Genomic DNA, 16,137 nt, shown 5'->3' with positions numbered 1-16,137 from the left:
AGGGGAACTGAGCCCAGGAGGCATGGCCTGGATGGCAGGGCTCCCTGGCTTCCCAGACCTGGATCCCAGGGCTCCCTGGGCACAGACTCCTGTGCCAAACTCTTCTCTAAGATCTGCAACCAGATTGGCCTGAGGAATGTGGGGCGGGGGTGGAGCAAGGAGGGACTGTTCATGGGATTAGGGCTCCTGGCCCACATCTGGGACAAGGGCATGCTGGATGGCTGGGGGAAGGGCCTGCCGGGCATTTCCCTACTGTGGGGGGGCTGGAAAGGAATCTAGCTTTGTACTCAGCAGTCGTTTCCACCTTCCCCCTGCCCCAGAACTGCTTGTTAACAATAAAAATCCCATTTGAGTTTTGTTGGTTGTTCCGGAAACTAGACCTTGTCTGAAAGGTGGGGTGGTCCTGACAGACTGGGCTCCTTCCCCCCGGTCGTTGCTAATGGTAAAGAACCTGCCTGCAATGCAGGAGATGCAAGAGATGTGGGGTTCAATCCCTGGGTCAGGAAGATCCCCTGGGGAAGAGAATGGCAACCCACTCCAGATTCTTGCCTGAGGAATCCCATGGGTAGAGGACTGGCGGGCTCCAGTCCACGGGGCTGCAAAGAGCCGGACACGGCTGAGCGACCGAGCACATCACTGATTAAGATTCAACCCAAGTCCCCTCTTCCCACCACACCCTCTTCTTCTGGCTGGTTGTAGAGCACCAGTCAACAGACTCCTGGGGGAAAGCGTTTTTCCTCCGGACTCTGAGGTCTCTGCCCAGACCCCCTCCCAGGAGAGGTCAGAGACTTAGGGTTGTGCCTTACCCCTCCACCCCAGGAAGCCAGGGCTCAGAAACTGCTCAACTGAGCCCCTCAGTTTCAGGTGAGAAAGCACCCCCAAGGTGCACCTGACCATCTCGATGCTTTTACCTGCCCTGTCCCTGGGGGACGGGGGGGCCTTGGGGAAAAAGGTAATGAACAATGGGGAGTCCCTGACCTGTGGAGCCCTCCTTGGACTGTTTTTGCCCCCAGAACTGGGTGGTTTTAATCACCCCCTTGCCGCTCCGAGCGCTGGTTTATTCTACCAAGAGCTCTGGCTTCCCACGTAGTGCTGGTGATAAACAATCCACTTGCCAATGCAGGAGACGCAAGAGACACGGGTTCGATTCCTGGGTTGGGAAGATTCCCTGCAGATTGCCCTCCAGTTATTCTTGCCTGAAAAGTTCCACGGGCAGAGGAGCCTGCCAGGCTACATACAGTACACGAGGTGGCAAAGACTGAAACACCGCTGAGCACACACATACACAGCACCAGGAACCTTCCTTTCAGGTCAGTGAGAAAGCAGCTGCTGAAACCAGGCATCTGGTCTACCACCCACCACCTGGCTTCTATCCACCCAGCTCTCAGGCTGCTAGCACCTGGTCCCCCAGCGGGCCAGACAGACACCTCCACTGGCCATGCCAATCCCGGTCCCTCTGCACCATCTCTACTGGGCCTTTATTTTCCTGATCCAGAGGCCTCAGGGATGCTCAGCTTCCCACCCTGGCCCGCCTGGCTACTTGGGGGTCCGGATGAGGGTGTGATAGACGGGCTTGACAATGAGGTGGAGATGCAGGGCATTCTCCACCAGGTACTCGGAGTTGCGCCGCTGCAGGTCGGCGTGCGCCAGGAAGTCACCGGCCTCCTCGCTGCTCTGGTGGAAGCTGTAGGCGTGGCGGACCAGCAGCGGCCGTGGTGGCGCGCCCCCACCAGCACGGTCTTCTGGAAGCTCACGCCCGCCGCGTCGCCGCCGCTGCTGGCCGGCGTGACCACCAGCCGGGGCCGGCCGTCCTCGGGGCGTGCGAGGGGCAGCGGTGTGCCCGTGGCGTCCGCGTAGACAGGTCGCAGGCTTACCGGGAGCCAGCGTGGCGAGAAGAGCACGTTCCAGGTGACCCGGCGGCCCGAGTCGTGGCCGCTGGGCCAGCTGCGTCTGGAAGCTGGTGCTGCGATCGTCGCGGGCTGGGTTTGATGACCCAAGGGGCGCCCCAGGCGGGCGCAAGGTAGTAGTTGCGGGGCAGGAAGGCGCTGCCATTGACGTCGAAAAACTTGGCGTAGTGCAGCGGCGAGGCGGCGTGGAACTGGTAGGCCTGAAGGAGCAGGTCGGCCACCGCCGGGCCGTGGCGCGCCAGGGCGGCCGAGCGCGCCTGAAGCTGGAACAGTTGAGCCGGAGGGATCATGGGGTAACTGATGGCGCGCAGCGCGCGCTCGGCCACAGCCGGCGGCGGCCGCGCGCGGCCCAGCCACGCCTCCAGCGCCTGGAAGAGCTCCAGCTCGTCCTGCAGCACGAGGTCCGAGCGCGGAAGCAGCTGCGCCAGCAGCTCAGGGCTCACGGCGCCCACTCGGCGCTCCCCGCCACGGCCGACAGGTTCCAGGCCAGGAACTGCAGGCAGCTCTGGCGCAGGGCCTCGTCCCCGTGTGCTCACCGCGTAGTGGTACCAGCCCACCGCCGGGCCCGCGCCGCCCGCCAGGTGCGCGCGCATATAGTCGGCCCGCCCCGCTGCAAGGAGGCCACGCGGTACTTGGTGGCCAGCTGGTGCAGGGTGATGGCCTGTGCCCAGCCAGCACGGTCAGCTCTCCGCAGTAGAGGTGTACTTGCCATAGAGGTGCAGAGATGGAGCGCGGTCAGGGAGGCCAGCGGTTACCCTACCAGCGCTGCCTCCGGAGTCCCGAGGGTACCCGCCTTGGGCAGACAGTATCGTCATTAAGGGAGCCACAGAAGGACCTTCCCGCGCGCATCCTACTTCACCGCTCTTCTTTCCGGTTTCTCGTGGGACGTGGAAATAAGCAAGCATTTATTGAGCACAGGTGGCTCAGTGGTGAAGCATCCGCCTGCCAATTCAGGAGACGCAGGTTCTGTCCCTGGGTCAGGAAGATCCTCAGGAGTAGGAAATGGCTACCCCCTCCAGTATTCTTTCCTGGAGAACCCCATGGACAGAGGAGCCTGGCGGGTCACAGAGTCAGACACCAGTGAGGGACTAACGCTTTGTGTGTGTGGACTCCGTTGCTCAGTTGGGTCCGACTCTTTGCTACCCCTGGACTATAGCCCACCAGCCTCCTCTGTCATGGGATTCTCCAGGCAAGAACTCATCTTTAAAATGGGAGTGGTCAACCCTAGTGGGGTTGATGAGAAGAGTAAATAAATCCTTTCACACATTAAAGACTCAGAAAACTGTTAGCCAACATTTTAATGAGGATTTTCCAGATCTCCCTTCTCTGTTCTGGAGCATAGCCATACCAGGGGGCTTCAGGGTCCACCAGTCCAGAGGGCATGAGATGGGCTGCGGTTGAGCTGGTCCACGGAGCTCATTTCCCTGGATTCCCTGGTGGCTCAGATGGTAAAGAGTCCGCCCGCCAATGCGGGAGACTGAGGTTCATCCCTGGGTCCGGAAGATCCCTTGGAGAAGGAAATGGCAGCCCACTCCAATATCCTCGCCTGGAGAATCCGATGGAAGAAGAGCCTGGCGGGCTGCGGTCCATGGGGTCGCAGAGAGTTGAACAGAACTGAGCGACTTTACTGCACGGAGCCTGTTTCAGGGATGGGTTGCAAGAAGGTGGGCACAGAGGGGTCACTCAGGAGCAGTCCCCCGGGTGCAGAGTACAAGACACAGCTTCGAAAAGCAGGCCACGGAGTGGGGCTTCAGCCGGCCGCACAGCATCCGGGGGCTTGGAAGGGCGAGGACCCGCTCAGCGGCGGGCGCGGGCGCCCCTCACCGGCCACCTGGTGCTGACCGCCCGCTCGGCTCCCCAGCTGGCGCTGGAGCAGCGGTGCCGAGAGCTGCGCGCGCGGGGCCGCCGCCTGGAGGAGACGCTGCCGAGGCGCGTCAGCTCGGAGCAGCAGCGCGAGGCGCTCGGCCTGCTCTACGCGTGCACGAGCTGGAGCTGGAGAACGCCGAGATGCAGTCGCAAGCCTGCTCCGCGACGGCGCGCTCCACCACCGCCGCGAGGCCCTGCGCCGCCTGGAGCAGCGCCGCAGCCTCTGCGAGGAGATCATCCGCGCCCAGCGGCAGCTCATCCAGGGTAGGGTCCCCGCGCTACCTACCCCGCGAGTCCGACCCGCTAAGGGCCCGAGAGCGCGCACTGAGCCCTGCCTCTCCTTCCCCCACCGCAGACGGCAACCTGGCCGTGCCGCAGCACCTGAAGGAGCTGTGCGAAGTGTACCTGCGGGAGCATGAGGAGGGCAACCTGGAGCGTGCCACCATGATGGACCGCCTGGCCTCTCGGGCCCTGCAGGTGGGCGCCCGGGCCGCACCATGCGCCCCTGTGCTAGGGGCAGGGCTGATGCCCAAGGCGGCGCCTTCCAGCAAGTAGGCTGGCCTCGGGACCGGGCTGGCTGGTCCCCAGAAAGCTGACACCTCCTCCTTATCCGACACAGAGCCTCGCCAAGCTCTCCTCCCGTGGTGTTCTTCTCCCGCACGTGTCCCCATCCAGGGTCTGAAGGTCAGGGTTGGCCATCTGAGATATCACTAAGGGCCCCAGATGCCCTCGCAGGAGCCCAGGCCACCAGGCGGTGCCCCTGGGGATGCCTAGCAGACCACGGCTGGCCCTGGGGACTCAGAACACAAGCCCCCCTGTCTCTGGGGCTCCCAGCCCAGATTACAGCCCCAGACACTCTGTGTGCCTGTGTGACCCAGGCTGTTTACTCGGTCCGAGACCAAGTCTTCCGACTCCCCTCTCCCTCCTTTCCTCTCCCCAGGACAGCGCCTTGCCCAAGATTAGCCCCCCAGGAACTGTGCCGACCCCGGAGGAGTCTGACCTAGAGAGCGTCAAGATGCCGAACTCCGAGTCCCGCACCAGCACGGAAGCTTCCTCCCTCTGCTCGGCACTGAGAGGTGAGCTGAGGACCACTTCCAGCCATCCAGCCCGCCTGAGCCACCAGGCCGTGTCTCAGAGATGCCAGCCCAGACCTGGCTTCAGGGAGGATGGAGCAGGAAAGAGGGGAGGGGGGCACAGGTCTGGAGCCAGGACTTTGGGGTCCTCGTTCCCACAATGCAACAGTTCTCAGGAGGGGTGGCAGTGGGACCCCCATGGTACCAGCCTGGGCAACAGCTGCCCATCCTCCTCTGCCCACCTCAGTGAAGCCAACCACCTGTTCAAGGCCAGCTCCCGGGCCTGGCAAGCGAAGGGCTTCTGTCTGCCCACCCCACCCCCAATCCGGGCGGGCACCCTGGTGACACAGGAGGTGAGCAGTGGGCCCCACGGGTGGGAGTACCCAGGAGAGACATCCAGTGGTTGGGATGGAACTTTTCCAAAACAGCCCTCTGAGGACATAGGGTTCCTGCTGGGTCCAATGGCTTCTTTTCCCAACCCATTCATCTCACAGGCCACCCCTCAGGTCGGACTGAACAGCCAGATCAACTCCTCCCCTGAAAGCATCGAGAATCTGTCGCAGATCCCCTTGTCCCACAAAGGTGTGTCCCCTGCCTCCCCCGACACCCTATCAGCCTGAGCCTGGCATGATCTCAATAGCTCAGCGCACCCAGCCGAAGCCCCTTCCTTCCCTCTCCTCTGCTGAACACACCCAGGCATCATTCTAGAAAGAGAGGCACCAGTACCAGAGAAGAGTAACCACCTGCTCTGTCCACACAGAGCAGGGGACACAATTGGAAACCAGAATGGGGAACACATGGTACTTGGGGTCACGCCCCCTCCACTTCCCACTCGGAAATAATTGTAATAGCAAATAGAGTCCGAATCCTCCCTACCCTGTGGCCACAGGTGACCCTCATTATCTCAGCAATCCATCCTCAGAACCTGGGACTTCCCTGGCAGTCCAGTGGTTAAGACTCAGCACTTCCACTGCAGTGGGTGCAGGTTCGATCCCCAGTCAGGGAACTAAGATCCTGTATGCCGTGTGTCATGGTAAAAAAAAAAAAAAAAACTTCCCAACCCACTGAGGCTAGTTTTACCATCATCAGTTTACAGATGAAAAGAAGGCTCAGAAACTTGCCCAAAGTTTCTCAAACTGCAAGTTGGGGTGAGCTGCAGCAGAGAAAGGGGTGTTGGAGGTGCAGGAGGGGGGGGGAAACGTGGCATTTATCCCGGGGTGGGTGCCGCTCTGTCCCGCCGCAGGGAGGAAGGAGACCACGGCCGACACCAAGATCATCACTGGGAAGGCTGCCGGGCACCACTCGCAGGCCCTGGGGGCCGAGGGGCGCCAACTGCTGGCACCCACCATGAAGCAGAGCAGCCTGTCCCTGCACTTGAAGGGCCAGACTGATGACGTGCGGCCGCCCGGACCGCTGGCCTGCAAGCGGCCGCCCAGCCCCACCCTCCAGCACACCGCCAGCGAGGACAGCCTATCCAGCAGCACAGGCGAGGCGCCATCCCGGGCAGTCGAGCGTCATGGCGATGGCCCTTGTCCCCCGCTGCAAGGCCAGAAGAAAAGCCCAAGAAAGAAACGAGAGGAGTCCCTGGAGGCAAAGAGGAAGCGGAAGTCCCAGGCCTTTGAAGTCACAGGACAAGGGGTGAGCCTAGAGGGACAGGAGCTGGGGGTGTCTGGACCCCTTCCTTGCCAGGTTCTGAAGGCTGGACTCCTCCAGAGGCCCCAGGGTACCACTAGCTGTGCACCACTCTCCATGGAGTTTCCCCCAACTGAACCCAACATCTCCTTGTATCAGATCCCCACGCAGCTCCCAGCTCATCTGGCTCTCCAGCCAACGCAGCTGTCCCGCCCCAAGATGCACGTTGCTGGACCCCGTCCTGTGGAGAATCACACCGAAGAACAGAGGATGCCAGTGGTTGGGCACCTGACCCCTACCATCAGACCCCTGGGAAAGACCACGCTGCCTATGGCCAAGGTCAAACTCCCTCCGTGCCAGAGCTTGGGTGAGTCCCAGCAAGTGTCGGGGGGCGGGGATAGCAATGGGGAGAGGGGAGCCCTTGGCCAGGCCAGGGAGGAGACTGGTTGAACTCCCTGCCCCTATGGCTGCCCCTTGCTGGAAACTGGGTTCCTGAAGACTATTAGTGGGACTGGCCTCTGGGGGGGAGGTACCCGTAGGGAGTTCAGAGCCACTGTGGGTGACGAGAGGGGCATGGAGAGGCATGCCTTAAAGCAGAGCTCCTGGCCCTTCCCGTTGCAGGCCCCGAGGACACCTCCCCTGTCGCTGCTCCCTCCAACCCAGGGGATGTTTCCGAACGGGTTGCTCAGATGCCCCGCCTGCCCTATGGCACAAGCACCCAAGGCAAAAATGGACGATTAGGGCACAACTGAGGGGCCCTGCCTGGAACCGGCCCTCCTGCCCGCCAAGGCTTGATGGGGTGTGGCAGTAATGGGAGACGGAGGCTGGGCAGATGGGGATGACCCGGCGTCAGGAGCTCGGGATCTCAGAAGGCTGGGGCCCCTGGGACCCAGGAACCATGGGGGTGCCTGCCCCCACACTTCCGTGCCTTCAGTGCCAACGGGAAGGGGAACTGAGCCCAGGAGGCATGGCCTGGATGGCAGGGCTCCCTGGCTTCCCAGCCCTGGATCCCAGGGCTCCCTGGGCACAGACTCCTATTGCCGAAACTCTTCTCTAAGATCTGCAACCAGATTGGCCTGAGGAATGTGGGGCGGGGGTGGAGCAAGGAGGGACTGTTCATGGGATTAGGGCTCCTGGGCCCACATCTGGGACAAGGGCATGCTGGATGGCTGGGGAAGGGCCCGCCGGGCATTTCCCTTACTGTGGCTGGGGGCTGGAAAGGAATCTAGCTTTGTTACTCAGCAGTCGTTTCCACCTTCCCCCTGCCCCAGAACTGCTTGTTAACAATAAAAGTCCCATTTGAGTTTTGTTGGTTGTTCCGGAAACTAGACCTTGTCTGAAAGGTGGGGTGGTCCTGACAGACTGGGCTTCCCTTCCCCGGGTCGTGCTAATGGTAAAGAACCTGCCTGCAATGCAGGAGATGCAAGAGATGTGGGTTCAATCCCTGGGTCAGGAAGATCCCCTGGAGGAAGAAATGGCAACCCACTCCAGATTCTTGCCTGAGGAATCCCATGGGTAGAGGACTGGCGGGCTCCAGTCCACAGGGCTGCAAAGAGCCGGACACGGCTGAGCGACCGAGCACATCACTGATTGAGATTCAACCCAAGTCCCCTCTTCCCACCACACCCTCTTCTTCTCCGGCTGGTTGTAGAGCACCAGTCAACAGACTCCTGGGGGAAAGCGTTTTTCCTCCGGACTCTGAGGTCTCTGCCCAGACCCCCTCCCAGGAGAGGTCAGAGACTTAGGGTTGTGCTTACCCCTCCCACCCCAGGAAGCCAGGGCTCAGAAACTGCTCAACTGAGCCCCTCAGTTTCAGGTGAGAAAGCACCCCCAAGGTGCACCTGACCATCTCGATGCTTTTACCTGCCCTGTCCCCTGTGGGGACGGGGGCCCTTGGGGAAAAGGTAATGAACAATGGGGAGTCCCTGACCTGTGGAGCCCTCCTTGGACTGTTTTTGCCCCCAGAACTGGGTGGTTTAATCACCCCCTTGCCGCTCCGAGCGCTGGTTTATTCTACCAAGAGCTCTGGCTTCCCACGTAGTGCTGGTGATAAACAATCCACTTGCCAATGCAGGAGACGCAAGAGACATGGGTTCGATTCCTGGGTTGGGAAGATTCCCCTGCAGGAGGAAAGGGCATTGCCCTCCAGTTATTCTTGCCTGAAAAGTTCCACGGGCAGAGGAGCCTGCCAGGCTACATACAGTACATGAGGTGGCAAAGACTGAAACACCGCTGAGCACACACATACACAGCACCAGGAACCTTCCTTTCAGGTCAGTGAGAAAGCAGCTGCTGAAACCAGGCATCTGGTCTACCACCCACCACCTGGCTTCTATCCACCCAGCTCTCAGGCTGCTAGGGCCTGGTCCCCCAGCGGGCCAGGACAGACACCTCCACTGGCCATGCCAATCCCGGTCCCTCTGCACCATCTCTACTGGGCCTTTATTTTCCTGATCCAGAGGCCTCAGGGATGCTCAGCTTCCCACCCTGGCCCGCCTGGCTACTTGGGGGTCCGGATGAGGGTGTGATAGACGGGCTTGACAATGAGGTGGAGATGCAGGGCATTCTCCACCAGGTACTCGGAGTTGCGCCGCTGCAGGTCGGCGTGCGCCAGGAAGTCACCGGCCTCCTCGCTGCTCTGGTGGAAGCTGTAGGCGTGGCGGACCAGCAGGCGGCCGTGGTGGCGCGCCCCCACCAGCACGGTCTTCTGGAAGCTCACGCCCGCCGCGTCGCCGCCGCTGCTGGCCGGCGTGACCACCAGCCGGGGCCGGCCGTCCTCGGGGCGTGCGAGGGGCAGCGCTGTGCCCGTGGCGTCCGCGTAGACAGGTCGCAGGCTTACCGGGAGCCAGCGTGGCGAGAAGAGCACGTTCCAGGTGACCCGGCGGCCCGAGTCGTGGCCGCTTGGGCCCAGCTGCGTCTGGAAGCTGGTGCTGCGATCGTCGCGGGCTGGGTTGTTGATGACCCAAGGGGCGCCCCAGGCGGGCGCAAGGTAGTTGCGGGGCAGGAAGGCGCTGCCATTGACGTCGAAAAACTTGGCGTAGTGCAGCGGCGAGGCGGCGTGGAACTGGTAGGCCTGAAGGAGCAGGTCGGCCACCGCCGGGCCGTGGCGCGCCAGGGCGGCCGAGCGCGCCTGAAGCTGGAACAGTTGAGCCGGAGGGATCATGGGGTAACTGATGGCGCGCAGCGCGCGCTCGGCCACAGCCGGCGGCGGCCGCGCGCGGCCCAGCCACGCCTCCAGCGCCTGGAAGAGCTCCAGCTCGTCCTGCAGCACGAGGTCCGAGCGCGGAAGCAGCTGCGCCAGCAGCTCAGGGCTCACGGCGCCCCACTCGGCGCTCCCCGCCACGGCCGACAGGTTCCAGGCCAGGAACTGCAGGCAGCTCTGGCGTAGGGCCTCGTCCCCGGTGCTCACCGCGTAGTGGTACCAGCCCACCGCCGGGCCCGCACCGCCCGCCAGGTGCGCGCGCATATAGTCGGCCACGCCCCGCTGCAAGGAGGCCACGCGGTACTTGGTGGCCAGCTGGTGCAGGGGGATGGCCTGTGCCAGCAGCACGGTCAGCTCTCCGCAGTAGAGGTACTTGCCATAGAGGTGCAGAGATGGAGCGCGGTCAGGGAGGCCAGCGGTTACCCTACCCAGCGCTGCCTCCGGAGTCCCGAGGGTACCCGGCCTTGGGCAGACAGTATCGTCATTAAGGGAGCCAACAGAAGGACCTTCCCGCGCGCATCCTACTTCACCGCCTCTTCTTTCCGGTTTCTCGTGGGACGTGGAAATAAGCAAGCATTTATTGAGCACAGGTGGCTCAGTGGTGAAGCATCCGCCTGCCAATTCAGGAGACGCAGGTTCTGTCCCTGGGTCAGGAAGATCCTCAGGAGTAGGAAATGGCTACCCCCTCCAGTATTCTTTCCTGGAGAACCCCATGGACAGAGGAGCCTGGCGGGTCACAGAGTCAGACACCAGTGAGGGACTAACGCTTTGTGTGTGTGGACTCCGTTGCTCAGTTGGGTCCGACTCTTTGCTACCCCCTGGACTATAGCCCACCAGCCTCCTCTGTCCATGGGATTCTCCAGGCAAGAACTCATCTTTAAAATGGGAGTGGTCAACCCTAGTGGGGTTGATGAGAAGAGTAAATAAATCCTTTCACACATTAAAGACTCAGAAAACTGTTAGCCAACATTTTAATGAGGATTTTCCAGATCTCCCTTCTCTGTTCTGGAGCATAGCCATACCAGGGGGCTTCAGGGTCCACCAGTCCAGAGGGCATGAGATGGGCTGCGGTTGAGCTGGTCCACGGAGCTCATTTCCCTGGATTCCCTGGTGGCTCAGATGGTAAAGAGTCCGCCCGCCAATGCGGGAGACTGAGGTTCCATCCCTGGGTCCGGAAGATCCCTTGGAGAAGGAAATGGCAGCCCACTCCAATATCCTCGCCTGGAGAATCCGATGGAAGAAGGAGCCTGGCGGGCTGCGGTCCATGGGGTCGCAGAGAGTTGAACAGAACTGAGCGACTTTACTGCACGGAGCCTGTTTCAGGGATGGGTTGCAAGAAGGTGGGCACAGAGGGGTCACTCAGGAGCAGTCCCCGGGTGCAGAGTACAAGACACAGCTTCGAAAAGCAGGCCACGGAGTGGGGCTTCAGCCGGCCGCACAGCATCCGGGGGCTTGGAAGGGCGAGGACCCGCTCAGCGGCGGGCGCGGGCGGCCCCTCACCGGCCACCTGGTGCTGACCGCCCGCTCGGCTCCCCAGCTGGCGCTGGAGCAGCGGTGCCGAGAGCTGCGCGCGCGGGGCCGCCGCCTGGAGGAGACGCTGCCGAGGCGCGTCAGCTCGGAGCAGCAGCGCGAGGCGCTCGGCCTGCTCTACCGCGTGCACGAGCTGGAGCTGGAGAACGCCGAGATGCAGTCGCAAGCCCTGCTCCGCGACGGCGCGCTCCACCACCGCCGCGAGGCCCTGCGCCGCCTGGAGCAGCGCCGCAGCCTCTGCGAGGAGATCATCCGCGCCCAGCGGCAGCTCATCCAGGGTAGGGTCCCCGCGCTACCTACCCCGCGAGTCCGACCCGCTAAGGGCCCGAGAGCGCGCACTGAGCCCTGCCTCTCCTTCCCCCACCGCAGACGGCAACCTGGCCGTGCCGCAGCACCTGAAGGAGCTGTGCGAAGTGTACCTGCGGGAGCATGAGGAGGGCAACCTGGAGCGTGCCACCATGATGGACCGCCTGGCCTCTCGGGCCCTGCAGGTGGGCGCCCGGGCCGCACCATGCGCCCCTGTGCTAGGGGCAGGGCTGATGCCCAAGGCGGCGCCTTCCAGCAAGTAGGCTGGCCTCGGGACCGGGCTGGCTGGTCCCCAGAAAGCTGACACCTCCTCCTTATCCGACACAGAGCCTCGCCAAGCTCTCCTCCCGTGGTGTTCTTCTCCCGCACGTGTCCCCATCCAGGGTCTGAAGGTCAGGGTTGGCCATCTGAGATATCACTAAGGGCCCCAGATGCCCTCGCAGGAGCCCAGGCCACCAGGCGGTGCCCCTGGGGATGCCTAGCAGACCACGGCTGGCCCCTGGGGACTCAGAACACAAGCCCCCCTGTCTTCTGGGGCTCCCAGCCCAGATTACAGCCCCAGACACTCTGTGTGCCTGTGTGACCCAGGCTGTTTACTCGGTCCGAGACCAAGTCTTCCGACTCCCCTCTCCCTCCTTTCCTCTCCCCAGGACAGCGCCTTGCCCAAGATTAGCCCCCCAGGAACTGTGCCGACCCCGGAGGAGTCTGACCTAGAGAGCGTCAAGATGCCGAACTCCGAGTCCCCGCACCAGCACGGAAGCTTCCTCCCTCTGCTCGGCACTGAGAGGTGAGCTGAGGACCACTTCCAGCCATCCAGCCCGCCTGAGCCACCAGGCCGTGTCTCAGAGATGCCAGCCCAGACCTGGCTTCAGGGAGGATGGAGCAGGAAAGAGGGGAGGGGGGCACAGGTCTGGAGCCAGGACTTTGGGGTCCTCGTTCCCACAATGCAACAGTTCTCAGGAGGGGTGGCAGTGGGACCCCCATGGTACCAGCCTGGGCAACAGCTGCCCATCCTCCTCTGCCCACCTCAGTGAAGCCAACCACCTGTTCAAGGCCAGCTCCCGGGCCTGGCAAGCGAAGGGCTTCTGTCTGCCCACCCCACCCCCAATCCGGGCGGGCACCCTGGTGACACAGGAGGTGAGCAGTGGGCCCCACGGGTGGGAGTACCCAGGAGAGACATCCAGTGGTTGGGATGGAACTTTTCCAAAACAGCCCTCTGAGGACATAGGGTTCCTGCTGGGTCCAATGGCTTCTTTTCCCAACCCATTCATCTCACAGGCCACCCCTCAGGTCGGACTGAACAGCCAGATCAACTCCTCCCCTGAAAGCATCGAGAATCTGTCGCAGATCCCCTTGTCCCACAAAGGTGTGTCCCCTGCCTCCCCCGACACCCTATCAGCCTGAGCCTGGCATGATCTCAATAGCTCAGCGCACCCAGCCGAAGCCCCTTCCTTCCCTCTCCTCTGCTGAACACACCCAGGCATCATTCTAGAAAGAGAGGCACCAGTACCCAGAGAAGAGTAACCACCTGCTCTGTCCACACAGAGCAGGGGACACAATTGGAAACCAGAATGGGGAACACATGGTACTTGGGGTCACGCCCCCTCCACTTCCCACTCGGAAATAATTGTAATAGCAAATAGAGTCCGAATCCTCCCTACCCTGTGGCCACAGGTGACCCTCATTATCTCAGCAATCCATCCTCAGAACCTGGGACTTCCCTGGCAGTCCAGTGGTTAAGACTCAGCACTTCCACTGCAGTGGGTGCAGGTTCGATCCCCAGTCAGGGAACTAAGATCCTGTATGCCGTGTGTCATGGTAAAAAAAAAAAAAAAAAACTTCCCAACCCACTGAGGCTAGTTTTACCATCATCAGTTTACAGATGAAAAGAAGGCTCAGAAACTTGCCCAAAGTTTCTCAAACTGCAAGTTGGGGTGAGCTGCAGCAGAGAAAGGGGTGTTGGAGGTGCAGGAGGGGGGGGGAAACGTGGCATTTATCCCGGGGTGGGTGCCGCTCTGTCCCGCCGCAGGGAGGAAGGAGACCACGGCCGACACCAAGATCATCACTGGGAAGGCTGCCGGGCACCACTCGCAGGCCCTGGGGGCCGAGGGGCGCCAACTGCTGGCACCCACCATGAAGCAGAGCAGCCTGTCCCTGCACTTGAAGGGCCAGACTGATGACGTGCGGCCGCCCGGACCGCTGGCCTGCAAGCGGCCGCCCAGCCCCACCCTCCAGCACACCGCCAGCGAGGACAGCCTATCCAGCAGCACAGGCGAGGCGCCATCCCGGGCAGTCGAGCGTCATGGCGATGGCCCTTGTCCCCCGCTGCAAGGCCAGAAGAAAAGCCCAAGAAAGAAACGAGAGGAGTCCCTGGAGGCAAAGAGGAAGCGGAAGTCCCAGGCCTTTGAAGTCACAGGACAAGGGGTGAGCCTAGAGGGACAGGAGCTGGGGGTGTCTGGACCCCTTCCTTGCCAGGTTCTGAAGGCTGGACTCCTCCAGAGGCCCCAGGGTACCACTAGCTGTGCACCACTCTCCATGGAGTTTCCCCCAACTGAACCCAACATCTCCTTGTATCAGATCCCCACGCAGCTCCCAGCTCATCTGGCTCTCCAGCCAACGCAGCTGTCCCGCCCCAAGATGCACGTTGCTGGACCCCGTCCTGTGGAGAATCACACCGAAGAACAGAGGATGCCAGTGGTTGGGCACCTGACCCCTACCATCAGACCCCTGGGAAAGACCACGCTGCCTATGGCCAAGGTCAAACTCCCTCCGTGCCAGAGCTTGGGTGAGTCCCAGCAAGTGTCGGGGGGCGGGGATAGCAATGGGGAGAGGGGAGCCCTTGGCCAGGCCAGGGAGGAGACTGGTTGAACTCCCTGCCCCTATGGCTGCCCCTTGCTGGAAACTGGGTTCCTGAAGACTATTAGTGGGACTGGCCTCTGGGGGGGAGGTACCCGTAGGGAGTTCAGAGCCACTGTGGGTGACGAGAGGGGCATGGAGAGGCATGCCTTAAAGCAGAGCTCCTGGCCCTTCCCGTTGCAGGCCCCGAGGACACCTCCCCTGTCGCTGCTCCCTCCAACCCAGGGGATGTTTCCGAACGGGTTGCTCAGATGCCCCGCCTGCCCTATGGCACAAGCACCCAAGGCAAAAATGGACGATTAGGGCACAACTGAGGGGCCCTGCCTGGAACCGGCCCTCCTGCCCGCCAAGGCTTGATGGGGTGTGGCAGTAATGGGAGACGGAGGCTGGGCAGATGGGGATGACCCGGCGTCAGGAGCTCGGGATCTCAGAAGGCTGGGGCCCCTGGGACCCAGGAACCATGGGGGTGCCTGCCCCCACACTTCCGTGCCTTCAGTGCCAACGGGAAGGGGAACTGAGCCCAGGAGGCATGGCCTGGATGGCAGGGCTCCCTGGCTTCCCAGCCCTGGATCCCAGGGCTCCCTGGGCACAGACTCCTATTGCCGAAACTCTTCTCTAAGATCTGCAACCAGATTGGCCTGAGGAATGTGGGGCGGGGGTGGAGCAAGGAGGGACTGTTCATGGGATTAGGGCTCCTGGGCCCACATCTGGGACAAGGGCATGCTGGATGGCTGGGGAAGGGCCCGCCGGGCATTTCCCTTACTGTGGCTGGGGGCTGGAAAGGAATCTAGCTTTGTTACTCAGCAGTCGTTTCCACCTTCCCCCTGCCCCAGAACTGCTTGTTAACAATAAAAGTCCCATTTGAGTTTTGTTGGTTGTTCCGGAAACTAGACCTTGTCTGAAAGGTGGGGTGGTCCTGACAGACTGGGCTTCCCTTCCCCGGGTCGTGCTAATGGTAAAGAACCTGCCTGCAATGCAGGAGATGCAAGAGATGTGGGTTCAATCCCTGGGTCAGGAAGATCCCCTGGAGGAAGAAATGGCAACCCACTCCAGATTCTTGCCTGAGGAATCCCATGGGTAGAGGACTGGCGGGCTCCAGTCCACAGGGCTGCAAAGAGCCGGACACGGCTGAGCGACCGAGCACATCACTGATTAAGATTCAACCCAAGTCCCCTCTTCCCACCACACCCTCTTCTTCTCTGGCTGGTTGTAGAGCACCAGTCAACAGACTCCTGGGGGAAAGCGTTTTTCCTCCGGACTCTGAGGTCTCTGCCCAGACCCCCTCCCAGGAGAGGTCAGAGACTTAGGGTTGTGCTTACCCCTCCCACCCCAGGAAGCCAGGGCTCAGAAACTGCTCAACTGAGCCCCTCAGTTTCAGGTGAGAAAGCTCCCCCAAGGTGCACCTGACCATCTCGATGCTTTTACCTGCCCTGTCCCCTGTGGGGACGGGGGCCCTTGGGGAAAAGGTAATGAACAATGGGGAGTCCCTGACCTGTGGAGCCCTCCTTGGACTGTTTTTGCCCCCAGAACTGGGTGGTTTAATCACCCCCTTGCCGCTCCGAGCGCTGGTTTATTCTACCAAGAGCTCTGGCTTCCCACGTAGTGCTGGTGATAAACAATCCACTTGCCAATGCAGGAGACGCAAGAGACATGGGTTCGATTCCTGGGTTGGGAAGATTCCCCTGCAGGAGGAAAGGGCATTGCCCTCCAGTTATTCTTGCCTGAAAAGTTCCACGGGCAGAGGAGCCTGCCAGGCTACATACAG

General features: G+C 61.7%; 2 protein-coding genes and 2 pseudogenes across 2 annotated transcripts; 2 read left to right on the top strand and 2 right to left on the bottom strand.

Annotated features, from left to right (window-relative positions):
• Positions 1 to 1,459: 1,459 nt before the first annotated feature.
• On the bottom strand, positions 1,460 to 2,722 carry LOC113889269 (annotated as a pseudogene).
• An 834-nt stretch (positions 2,723 to 3,556) lies between these two features.
• Positions 3,557 to 7,939, top strand: LOC113889268 (kinesin-like protein KIF19). The gene is given in 11 exon segments (XM_027536003.1): positions 3,557 to 3,649; positions 3,709 to 3,877; positions 3,880 to 3,921; positions 3,924 to 4,037; positions 4,129 to 4,250; positions 4,714 to 4,804; positions 4,807 to 4,849; positions 5,094 to 5,199; positions 5,341 to 5,428; positions 6,090 to 6,845; positions 7,100 to 7,939. Coding segments are annotated over 11 exon segments (1,755 nt in total). The 3' UTR covers positions 7,231 to 7,939.
• Positions 7,940 to 8,901: 962 nt separating this feature from the next.
• Positions 8,902 to 10,737, bottom strand: LOC113889267 (annotated as a pseudogene).
• On the top strand, positions 10,736 to 15,395 carry LOC113889266 (kinesin-like protein KIF19). Its single transcript, XM_027536002.1, has 8 exons — positions 10,736 to 10,755; positions 11,004 to 11,488; positions 11,580 to 11,701; positions 12,167 to 12,303; positions 12,548 to 12,653; positions 12,795 to 12,882; positions 13,546 to 14,301; positions 14,556 to 15,395. Exons 1-8 carry the CDS (start codon positions 10,736 to 10,738, stop codon positions 14,684 to 14,686), a joined length of 1,845 nt encoding a protein of 614 aa, XP_027391803.1. The 3' UTR covers positions 14,687 to 15,395.
• Positions 15,396 to 16,137: the final 742 nt, after the last annotated feature.

The sequence above is a fragment of the Bos indicus x Bos taurus genome, unplaced genomic scaffold (assembly GCF_003369695.1).
Source record: "Bos indicus x Bos taurus breed Angus x Brahman F1 hybrid unplaced genomic scaffold, Bos_hybrid_MaternalHap_v2.0 tig00011688_arrow_arrow_obj, whole genome shotgun sequence".
In the NCBI taxonomy this organism is placed as follows: Eukaryota; Metazoa; Chordata; class Mammalia; order Artiodactyla; family Bovidae; genus Bos; species Bos indicus x Bos taurus.
The sequence above is the reverse complement of the archived record's forward strand: the minus strand, read 5'-3'. Positions and strand labels throughout refer to the sequence as shown.

What these genes read in the sequence shown, in the direction of transcription:
- LOC113889266 (XM_027536002.1), top strand. Translation starts at nt 10,736, where the DNA reads ATGAGATGGGCTGCGGTTGA. An exon ending in GCACCCTGGTGACACAGGAG is followed by an intron (nt 12,654 to 12,794) that starts GTGAGCAGTGGG and finishes TTCATCTCACAG; the next exon opens with GCCACCCCTCAGGTCGGACT. An exon ending in GATCCCCTTGTCCCACAAAG is followed by an intron (nt 12,883 to 13,545) that starts GTGTGTCCCCTG and finishes GTCCCGCCGCAG; the next exon opens with GGAGGAAGGAGACCACGGCC.